Source organism: Coffea eugenioides, chromosome 9, assembly GCF_003713205.1.
Source record: "Coffea eugenioides isolate CCC68of chromosome 9, Ceug_1.0, whole genome shotgun sequence".
In the NCBI taxonomy this organism is placed as follows: domain Eukaryota; kingdom Viridiplantae; phylum Streptophyta; class Magnoliopsida; order Gentianales; family Rubiaceae; genus Coffea; species Coffea eugenioides.
In genome coordinates, this window is record NC_040043.1 from 12,811,618 (window position 1) to 12,823,934 (window position 12,317).

Sequence of the window (12,317 nt, forward strand, 5' to 3'; positions counted from 1 at the left end):
AGTGGACTCAGATCAATCTGTCCTCTTAGATGAAACAAAATTTTTTTGAATTGTATTTACATATAATTTGATGTCTATTAGTAGTAATGGGAGTGTTATATGGTAGTTAGTCTTTATTTGAGCAATATACCATTCTTTAACGAACGAATGAATGCAGCGCTCATGAATAACCTAACTAGATCAGATTAATTGCCTTTTCCTGAGTCTCTTTTTTCTCTCTTTCTTGGGGAATTCAGATTCATTACATCAAAGAAAATTACCAGTGTACTTCCACTTTGGACATTTTGAGCATTTTTATGGCCTTCAGAGGGAGGGAAAAGAAAAAATCTTCACCTCTTTCTTTAATTTCTAGTTTATATGATCTTTTAACTTTCCTACATTTTTAAAAAAAAAAAATTTCTCATTTCTTTGAGAAAAGGATTTCGAAATATTTCTCTCAGAGAGTTTTTCTCTTTTTTTTTGTTTTTAAAAAAAAAAAATTCTCTCAAAGAGTTATCATAAACTTCTGCCAACATTAAGAGGTAATTTGCAACGTGGATGACTGTTAGAAGGTCACAAGGCTTTTGATCAGACCCATATTTTGCGCCCTTTTCTTTTTTGCCCCTTCCGTTTGTATAAATTTTGTGGTTAAGGCCCGAAATTTTCTTACTCTTTTCTTCTCAAAACTTGCCTTTTCTTTAGTGATTATATTTTGATGGAATAGCTTTTCCAAATTTGCAGTGAATTTTCTCTCTTCGTCTCACAAATAGAATAATGCAAGACAAAAAAGGAAAAATTATGAGAAGACGAAGAACAATTACCAATCAGATAAATATAACTTATTTAAAAAAAACATAAAAAGACTCGTCTCTACGCATTAAAGATAATTCTACCATACAAAAATAAATAAATAATATCAATGCAAAAGCAAGATGCCATATTGCATTCCACTGTTTAACGAAATTAGTCCCATACATATATTTACCTAAATAAGCATTCATTAAAGGCCCCAAATAGTGACGTAGAAACTTCTAATATTAAATCACCCCAGAATATAGAGAAAAAAATCCCAAACAAAAAAGTCAGAAAACATAAAACTTATCCCAATGTGAATTAGAGGGGAAATTCAGGGGCAACACTTTAAATATAAAACAAAAGCTGGGCAGTCGGTCTCAGTCAACAGTCAAACTGTCACATTAGACCTCAAGTACGACGTCGTGGAGACCCAGCTGGAGTGTTCTGATTGGAAGCCCTGGCCTCCATCCACTGCACCTCCATGTACGTCGACGGCGACCACGCCGCAGCCACCTGTCCTTGTCCCTGCTTATTCTCCCCTGCTCCGGCCGTCATATAATGGGTCCCACCACCCCTTTCACCACCACCACCGCACATGTACGTCGCCACCAGAGAATGATGATCACGGTATATATCAGTGGTGGTGGTGGTGGGCTTAGAAAGGGAGTCTCCGGCAGTGGTTAAACGGCTAGGAGAGGCCGTAGTTGAACATTCTCCAATGGTGGCGGAACCCATGAAGCTGCTTTTCTTGGAGTTGCCACAAAGAGGGCAGACATTGGAAGTGGTAGTAATGGTGGAGGCGGAGCGGTAAGTGGTGCCATCGGGCTCGACGATCCAGCCGGCTTCTTGAGCGAGGTGGCGAAGGACTTGGTTGATGTCGGCCCGAGGGAAGAGTGGGTAGCCACCGTGCTTGCGGAGGCCGTGGAAGATCTTGGTTGTGATGGACCTTCTTTGTCTTTCCCTCAGCTTTGTCCTCTCCTTCTCAACAGCACTCCTCATGCTCCCACCTCCTCCTCCACCGCTGCTGCTTCTCTGGTCGCCGGCGCCGCCAGCTTCTTTCATCTTGTTTTGGGTAGTATTATGTATCAAGAGTGCTAAACGTTGCTACTTCGTCTTTAGGATGCCATGGTGGGTAATAAAAGTGGGGTTTTAGGGAGCATGGCCTGTGGAGCATGAAGTGGGAACTGAGTCAAGCTTTTTGCATGATATTTGGGGGTAAATTCCAAAATTGACCAGTTGAGGAGCCTTTTGTTTTTCCTTTCTTTTTTTACCCTTTTTTTTTTGGCTCCACTTCATCTCTTTTTCATTTTTTAAAATTTTTTCCAGCAAAAGAGGGACGAGCCTTAATAAAAGGGGAGAAACAGATAGATTTAAATTCAAGACCTGTAATTCTAGTTCATCTCAAATTAAATTTTTTTTTCTTTTTTTAGTATAAGTGGGAGATTTTGAACATGGGATCTCTCATTCATAATCCCTTTCCCGTACAATTTTACACATTCCTCCTCCAAGTATTTTAGTTATACTTGAAAGGAATGATTGCATTATATAAATATATAAGGAGCACTTGCAAAACATGTTTATATGAAATTTTTTGCATTTAAGCAGTTTGCTTCATAATTATTTTCATAATGATTGTGCTTCACATTCTAAAATGTTAGGTCATACCGTTAAAAACTATTCAACCTATTAGAAGAATTATCAAAGTTTGGTTAAGTGCCCTAAGGAGTACTTTAATAAGAATAAAAGAAGCAGTTAAATTGGATTTTTTTTATTGCAAATATATCTCTAATATATTTTTTTTCACAAGTAAAAGATTAGATGGATTCGATTCCGATCATTGTCACGGATTAAAGCATGCCTCCAGGATCATGAGTCACTTACAGAGATTCTTACAGATTGCTTATCAATACAGTTCTCGTATCGACAGCGAGATTCAAACATATGAATCCTTATCTCTAGTGTATGGCTAGGATCTATACAACGAATCATGCACATTGTCAATTGTATGTACAGACCATCCAACAATTTGAAGTTGTTGAAGTTAAAATTTATTTGTGCTCATATGAAGTATTGTCCGCTTTCGATTTATTGGATCTTATGGTGTTGTCCTTTAAAAACGTCTCACATGGAAAGAACAAACTCTTACTTTATGAGTTAACTATCAACTAATGTGGAATCTTTGACCCTTCTCCTTACATCACCAGAAATCAAAACAAGCTTTGGGTTCGCGGATGAGACTAATTTAACCTCTAAGCCAATTTGGCCATTGTTTCACTTCATTATCCGCTTTATGTTCTGGGCAAAATTATTGAAAGTGAGAAGCAACCTACAAATTTTTGCGCTTGAATTGCACGTTAAATCACATAGAAAGAGCTTTAAAATCCATTTCTATTCTGGCCATATGCTATTTGTTATCGTTCTTCATCCGTGCATTACTAGATTATGTGCCGAACACAAGAAATTAATGGTAGCTGTGAACGATTGCATTTGTTGTTGTGGAACGTGTATCAAGATTATTCTCATTTTTCAATATATATATACATAATTTCTAAATCTAGATATATTTTTTTATTCCTTTTCAAGGTAGAATTTCTAATTATAGAGTTGGTTAGTTAACATTGTATATTGATCTAGAATAGCTAATTATGTTAAGGGTTCACAAGCTATTTACAGTTCTAAAAATTCAAAGGTTTTATAGAAGGGTTGAGTTTCTCTAAGGGAGCGTTCGGTTCATGGACTGGATGGCAGGGGATTACTTATTCTTGGATTATTCATCCTAGTTTGAGTCATTCTCGGATGAGTGATATTATTATCCAATGTTTGGTTAGTTTTATGTTAGATGGGATGTCTAAAATAGTAGCCTCAACGTGCATTTGATTGGAGATAAGGTAGGATTACTTATTTATAGATCAAAATACCCTCCTTGACAAACCTACAATTAGGGGTATTAATCGGGTTTTAGTAAGCCCAAACTTAGCTTTTAGCAGGGGTAAAGTAGTCAAAAATTTTAGCAGGGGCAAATTAGTCAAATTATTAAATTTATCAATAATAAGGATAAATTAGTCCAAATTTAAGTTATTTCATTAAAATGGGCAAATTAGTTCAAAACATAAAAAAAATTTTATTAGAAAGGGAAAATTTGTCTGAAACTTTAGTTTTTTCATTAATATGGGCAAATGAATAAAAAGTTTAGTTTAGTTAATAGTATGGACAAATCAGTTCAAAATTATGGTATATCATTAATATGGAAAAATTAGTCCAAATTTTAATTTTTTTTATTAGCAGGAGTAGATTTGTCCAAAGCTTTGTTATGTTATTAATAGGGAAAATTAGTCCAAACTTTAAATAATATTAGTGAGAAGGTAAGTTTCTACCATTGTTAGAATAAAGCATTGTTCTATTAGAAGGGACAAATAAGTCCAAATTGTCATCATTCCACCTCTTATTCGTCCTAGAATAACACATACTACCTCCGGTTTCCTTGATGGAATTATTTTATCCTCCATATAGGGGATTAATTTGGTTAGGTAAAATATATCATCCATTATATAAAACGCAACCAAACATGGGATGACATAGGATTTGTAATCCAATTCCGTGTAATCCACCCTAAAGGCTTGGGTTTGAGTCTAGGCCTCTAGGGGTGACAAACAGCGAGCTGCTTGACTTGAACTCGAGTTTGACAGAGAATGAAATTAACTCGAATATGGCTATTAAATTGAACTCGACCGTTTAGGTAGTAGTTCTCACCATTTTCCAAATATGAATACCAATCAAAAAATAACAAGAAGTTATAAAATAGAAGTTAGCTATTGAAATGGAAAAAATATGACAAACTGTAATATTTTAATAGATAAAGGTGTTAATGGAAATTATATATCTCATAGATTGGCTAAGAACTTACCTACTTATCAATTACAAGATTCTTATCAATATACAAATTTTAATGGAAAAACTTATGAAATAAAGGAAACTATGAAACATTACTTCTTTAATACAGGACTAAATATACTCTTAGGAAATAATTTTCTCCAACTATTTCATAAAGTTGTATTCTAGACTTTACAATTTCAAATACATTTTAAAATTCCTTGTGACCACTGGATCGTCATTTCCTGTCTTAAACATGGTTATTCCTATAAAATTCCTATAACTTTTCAGCCTCGCGCAGGTCAGTATGGTGATATTGGATATTCAGAAAAACATTCTACTCGAAAGCTCATCCAACTTCATATATCAACACTAAGATAAAGAATAGTGGTTGTTTGTCATCCCTAATTGAAATATATCTAGAACAAAATAAATTTTTACTAGGATTTTGATACGTGTAGATATTGACTTCAACTTAATTTATTGATCATTAGATAGAATTGTAAGAATTCTATAAAGATATTGTATAAAAGTATGATTTCTTCTATTCTCTTTTGAGAATTGGAGGATTTTTTATTGGGTGGGTTCAAAAGAAGGATTTTTTGTCTGCCTTAAGTGTTCTCCTTTTCCTTAGTTATTTTCCTTACTTGCACCAATAACTCAATCAAAATGCAATTATCTCCAAGAAAAAAAAGTCTGTTATGCTTAATATTTTTTTTATCTAGATTTGTCTTTATTCAACCCTTTATTTGAGTAGTTTTTTTTTTCAAAAAATTGCCTAAGACCTGTACATATAAAATTGTTAAACTACCTAAAAACCTATAATTTTAGAAGAAATTATATGTCTTACCACTCGATCTCAAGCTCGGGGTTGAATACACCTGTATTCAAGCTTGATTCAATTGATTGCCACCACCGTTTGACCATCTATCTAGAATAATTAATGCGTAGATAAAAAAAACTCAATGTGTGCTTGTTTATGACTAGTAATTTTATTACTTAAAAATATATCTCACATTTTTATTTCAAAAAAAACTATTTAAACAGATTTATACTTAGTAGGTGCACCTCTTAACTAGTAAAGTTAGCAACTGCCCCATCAAGTTTAGAGTAAATTGTCGAAAAGGTCATCAAGTTTTTCAAAATTGCATCAATTGCTCACTAAACTCTTTTTTTTTTTTTTGGCAAAAATGGTCACTCATTTATTTAAAACGAGCCATATGGGTCATTCCGGCGAATTTATTGCCTAATCCAACCAGAAGCACACTAAAATACTTGCAGAAAATAATTAAGGGAGGGAGCAAAAAAATGTCTTCCAAATACCCATCTAAAATGGAGCCTCTACTTCTTTCAAATGACTTCGCTTAAATTTGGTTACTTTGGTAAGCTTCAGCCTTCGGCGAAGGGAGGTGGTGGGGGAGAGAGGAGGGGGAAAGGGAGAGGGAGAAGAGAAAGAAAAAAAAAATTTGCTGACGCCAGAAGAGTTGCCAGCCGGTGGTGACCGGCGGCGAAGGTGGGGGAGAAGACAGGAGGAAGGGAATTTTTTTTTTTTTTTTTTGTGTTTTGAGTATTTTGAAATGTATAATTTAAAAACTTTGATAAGTTTTTTTGAATTTGTTATAGTTAAAGTTGTTAAAAAATTGGTAGGAGACAAACTTAGTCAAAAACTCATTTGCCAAACAAGCCCTATGTTTTAGAGAGTACAAAACTTAAAAACAAAAAAAAATTAAAATTATACATGTACTCTACACATTAAAATACATTATATTTCCCATCAAATTTATTCTACCGATCATTAGATGAAGGCAAGTTTTACTAAAATAGACAGGGCTACTTTTTTTCTTTCTTCTTCTTCTTTTGGTAAAAAAAAAAAAAATTAATCTTATATAAACTGATTGTGTATATACTATCACAATTTGATACATGATACATAGCAAAATTTGAATTTGAATTTTGCATATATTTCATATGTTTAATGGTGATAGTGTGTACACTGACAGTGTATATAAAAATAATCCAAAAAAATGTAATCAAGTGTGACAAAAAAATGACACCCGCCCTAGCAATTGTACTTGTGAAAGTCTGCAAAACTTTGGCAAGTCAAGACTTTGAAACTGTAAAATCTTTCGTATCAAACCTAGCATTACCTTAAACTATTAGACAGTAAATTGTGGTGACATATAGAATGCTATTGCAAAGTGAATCACATTATGTAGTCATCTAAAAGAAAGAAAAGATACATGATATAGATATGCCACTAATTTACATGAACTCAACATGATCAGTCTTTCCTGAAGCGCCCTGCCATAAGAAAGAATGTGAGACAAATGAAAAAGCAAGAAAGCTTGCTCAGACCAAAGTTTACTGAGGAAGTTCAAGGTCTGGTCTTCTATCAAGTTCTTCTATTGTTGAATCATCTGGAAATGCATCAGGATAGGTAGCCAAGATCTTCGCTTTCATGCTCCTAATATTTAGAAACAACAACGAAAGAATGAATTTATGATCAAGACAAGGGATGCAGCGAAGAGGTCACAAGAAGATTAACTACTTCAACATGTCAGCAACGAAAAAAGTTGGCAAGAATGTTATGCAGCTTCTTCACAAAAGCATACCACTATGAGGCGCAGCAATGAAAAATATTGAAAATTCTTTCAAAATGATGTAGCATTACAAGAAAAGAGCAGGAAAACCAAATCTTACCTCAAATTTGTTACCTTGTTTCTTTTTCCCATTTATGTTGGCACAATAAAAGCAGATGAAATATTTCTATTAGAAACCGGTTACCAGATTGCAACTCCTATTCACTGTTCAAGAGCCTTTCTCTAAGTCTCAATCATTAAACTTCTTACATTCAACTTCTTACACCATACCTATATAAGCTTGGTTTAACAGAACAACGGTTTTTATGCGGCCATACTTGCAATGGAGTTGAAACTGCAGCCTATTAAAGCATGAGAATGGTCCTTTCCCAGCTTTTTGGGTATTACTCCTTCCTTGCACTTCAGTAGAATTCTGCATTCTTTTAGCTTGGAGATGTCTGTCACAAGATATTTGAAACTTCATAGCATCCTTGTTGTATCAGGAAAGGGATGGTTAAACACACAGTACCCTTGATTCTTTCCTATTAATAATTCTGGTGGGTACATCAAAACAGCCTAGCCACCCTACTGGAGTATCACATTAGAATGGCCAATCCCCTCTGAATGTCCTACAATCGACCTAGTACTGGAAAATTCTTTTAACGCAAAACTTTTCTCAATTCTTCCTCACAGAACTTGGTACCATAATACTACCAAATATTTGATTTCTAGGCATTTTCCTCTCTGTTCTATTGACAAGGCAAATCATGCTTGTGTTTGTAAAAGCATGTGCTTGCACATATCATATTTAGTTTCAGAAGCTTTTCTTCCAACATGTGCCACATTATTTTGGCGAGTAAACTTTATTCTTTCTACACAAAACTTCTCCACATAGATGCATATATTGTGATTCTCATAAACGTTTCAAACTATATTACTACAATTGTAGTCAATAATTATAACTAAATTAGAATGTTACGGTACCTAACCGGACACGATTCTACTATAATTCTGCATCATAGAGTGTTTTACACTCAGCTTAATTTACTATACTAAAATACACACATCGCTTATAAGAAGCTCCTCCCCCTCTTTTGATGATCACTTCATCCTTTCTTTAAAGCTAGTAAGTAAACATCTGTTCAAATTCTTCAACAATTTCTCAGTCAAGAAATTTTCAATTTTTAGAGATCTTCTTTCCCTGAAGAAAATTTTTCATTTGTAACCACCAAATACTAGGAACCAGATAGCTACATGCTATGATTAATTCCTAGAAAGATAGACCATTGAAGTAAAATAACCATCTGCGAACCCAGAAAAAAGAACACCAAGTCTCATGTAAACTAGTTTTGATATTTTACATTCGACATAACTTTCCCCCATTTAAGCACATTTCATGAGTTTTGCTTTCCAATTTCTGACTTTCCTGGTAAAAGCGAGTTACAAATTAATACAACTCAGTTTAGAAAAACAGGTAGATAAAGGGGAAAGAAATCTAAAGACCTCTAATTTAGACTGGTCCTTAATGCAGCACTTGCTCCTTTAAGTACTTTCCAGACAATCTAAAGTGCATAGTCTGCCTAAGAAAATAAGACATTAACACATTAAAACAAACTTCCAATAATAGCTATACAATATCTCCTTAGAGGTCAAGTTACTTAGATCCTCAAACCATGTCTAATAGTGGAAATGTACCTCTAACAATCAACACTGGAAAGAATGTACGAGTAGAGGGTGAAATTTCTTGAAACATGTTTATATCTGGACTAATACATCCCAAGCCCATAATCTGCAATGGAAGTTCGAAACCATTAGGATTCATGTATCTGTCCAAAAGAGGATATTTAGGATTAGTGCTGGAGAACTCAAAGGCTGTCCAATTATGGTTGTCTATCTGCACTTAACCAGGAGATGAACCAAGATGTCATAAATTCTCCTCCATGTAGATGAACTTCAATCTAGATCCACCAGATGGAAAAAAATATACAATGAAGAGAATGATCTACTTTCAACTTCTGCTTCCTAGACTAGAATGATTGAATCTAGACCATAAATGGTTACTGTGACTTGCTGAGAATATAGGGTGGGGGGAAGACGAGTGGTTACTGGTCCTAGATTGTAGGCTTTGTATTCTTTTTGCTTACCAAAATCCCAATGCCTGTATTTATGTCTTGCCCTCTCCTCCTCCCCCTCAGTGGACACTGCCAAGTCTGGATCCCTTAAAATTTTATAACTAGCTATCAGATATCCAGAAATAGCTAATCTTACATGCAGTTGCAATTTAATTCATTATTCAATGCTACCAAGTTGCACCTCTTTAAAAGGATTCATAATTTAACTTTTAAATTCACTCTAAACTTTAGATATTATGCATAATGTTACAGATCAATTCAAAATAACTTGTTCTGAATATATTTCTGTGCTGGAAAAAATTTATTTTGGATTCTTCAGTCTTTTTCTCCAAAACTCTTCAAGGTCTTGCTCCAACTTTAGTCATTCTTTTTCTGATGAATCTCTCTGAAAATACATTTAAGCTGGAATAGTACATTCCTGATATCTCAAAGACACCTGTACTTGTACACATTTTGAGTCCATCCAGTAAAAATCCTAAAATTTCAGAAAGTCATTCAACATAACCATAGCCATGTTCTAAAGTTTGAATTCGACTTATTTGTCATTTCTATGAGCTGATATTGGCTTTGTAACTCAGCCTTTGGCCTCTAAAGATTTTTAAAATAAATCATACAGAATTGAAACATAAATATAAAGTTTACATTCAGAATAACAAGACCAGTTTTCCTAGTGTTATAAGTCATCTTACAGATCATTGTAGGAGCAAAATTAGAGCTCCAGCGGAGGACACTAACAGAGTCATCATCAGGATTACTATATCGGTCAAGTGATGATGTAAAATGAAAATTGGCATTTCATAACTCATACATTCAAATCATATACATGCTAATATATTTTCCAGAAACTCTTGTTTCAGCAGGTTGAGCTAGTATCCATAACTAAAAGGTTTCATTTGGGAATCTACCAACAGAAGCAGAAGAATTATGGCCGGTACCAACAGAAGCCAGAATAATTGTGGACACATTCCGCAATTAGAAACTAACATGATTTAATTGTTCTTCTCTCATGAGATATCCAATATCCATTAATCCTTACTTGTCTGGAGCCCAAACCTAGTTAAAAATTCATTTGCTCTCTCTCTCTCTCTCTCTCTATTTTTTCCTCCTTTTCCTGCTCTTTTTCTGCATGAAAAATGATTTTCTGTAGTCCCCATTATAACAGGGCTACTATTTGTGAGATAAATGAATTGGTAAAGTTCCCCACAGATCTTAAACTAGATATATTTCCAGAAAGGAAACTACTCCAAGATATGTCTGACTTATGGATGCATTCCACTTAGGTTACAATTCAATCAAAATAAAGGTTAACTGAAGCAGAAAGTCCTGCATCAACAACACTACAATGCACATGATCTACATATTATCTAGTCATATGATATACTGCCATGAAAAAGAAAAAAGTTAGCGAGAATACCTTAACTTTTGAAATATGTAATCGAGGTCTGACTTCATTGATTTTAGGAGACGTGTATTCCTAGAGAAATCAGCTGAGACCTCTGCAAAGCAATGCTCTGAATACTCATTAAAATGTGAAAGAACCGCATTGCTGTCCTGTAGTCGTCCCAATCTGTCAGTTTACAGCACAAAAGCAAAGGAAATGAGAAACACAAATGGCACAGAAAAACAATTAGGCCGCCAAAGCAAGGACCATCAACAAACTCCAATTGGTGGATGGACAATTGAAATAAATCAAAAAACTATTGCATGCCTTTTAGAATGAAAAATCATTAGAAAGATGAATATCACAAAAAAAACATATAAGAAGAAGCCCGCAGCTTTTTCATGTATAAGAAGGAAAAAGGAATTTTTTTTTTCATTTTAAACTAGCAGATATTCCCTGTTCATTCACCCCTTCATCTATAACAATTGGATCACAGGGATAAAAGCTCTTCCAGCAATTCAGACGCATTAGCTTCAGATACAAGCCATCACACATAAATAAATCCTGTCTTAGTGCAAAGAATAGTCCATCTCACAAAGTAACTAAATATGAATCACTTTGGAAGTCAATAACCTTGCCCCACTGCCAACTGCTTGAGCATAAGTTCTCATAATAAAACCTAGCCTTACCTCTAACACCCTAACATTCTTCTAGTCATAAAATTGCAGCATAATCAATTCACTCTATTTGAAAAATCTTTAGCCTAAAAATTCAACATGAATTCCTACTTCAGGAAGATAATAATCACAGTATGCATAAAATTTTCATAAACAAAAATGCACATAAGCATATTCAATCATAGGGGTAGCAACCATGATTCATCTATATTACTCAAAACCCAGATTACAAAAAAAAAAATTGAATTCAAGAACCCAGTAATCTTTTTATCCATTTGACTCAAATAAGACTATATAAGAATCTACATAAAGCATAAACCAAAGCAACTATCTCTGAACACACAAGAGAGGGAGGGAGGGAGTATATACATACATGAGGTGCTGTAATTGCCTGACGGAATCCAAATCCTCAGAATTGACAAGGGTTTTGAATTCTCTGCAGATATCTTCTGCTGCTGCTTTGATTGATTCTTTCTCTGCTGGCTCCATTTGATCTTTCATCTAGTGTGTGAATGTGTGAGAAAGAAAGAAGTCTGACCGATGGAAATCGTGTTAGTTTTCCGTTACAAGAGCAATGGGCTCGTGGGTTTAGAATTATCAGATCGGGCTAAACTACTGGAGAAAATGCTCCCCTTTTTCTCTATGAATTTGTGGGCCTACAGGATTGAAGATATTGGGTTTTCGAAGATAAATTATTAGCAAACATGTCATAAATTCTACAACAGGAGTACAAATAGGACCTATCTGTATACATGGTCCAGGCCCAAACTGCAATCCATACCCAAACACATCTGGAGCCATTTAGTGTGTATTATATTTGTAGACCTAGTAAAATAATTACATTCTGAAGATATATTTTTTCTAATGAATAGAAATATTATTATGAGACGCAAAGCATAGGAGA

General features: G+C 34.4%; 2 protein-coding genes across 2 annotated transcripts; both read right to left on the minus strand.

Annotated features, from left to right (window-relative positions):
• Positions 1-1,182: 1,182 nt before the first annotated feature.
• On the minus strand, positions 1,183-1,836 carry LOC113782224 (beta-amylase 7-like). The gene has a single exon (XM_027328128.1). The coding sequence runs from the start codon at positions 1,834-1,836 to the stop codon at positions 1,183-1,185; it is 654 nt and encodes a 217-aa protein (XP_027183929.1).
• Positions 1,837-6,681: 4,845 nt separating this feature from the next.
• LOC113783511 (kxDL motif-containing protein 1) lies at positions 6,682-11,939 on the minus strand. The gene is made up of 3 exons (XM_027329666.1): positions 11,787-11,939; positions 10,770-10,922; positions 6,682-7,108 (listed from the first exon to the last, which is right to left on the minus strand). The coding sequence occupies exons 1-3, from the start codon at positions 11,912-11,914 to the stop codon at positions 7,006-7,008; spliced, it is 384 nt and encodes a 127-aa protein (XP_027185467.1). The 5' UTR covers positions 11,915-11,939; the 3' UTR covers positions 6,682-7,005.
• Between the last annotated feature and the right edge of the window lie 378 nt (positions 11,940-12,317).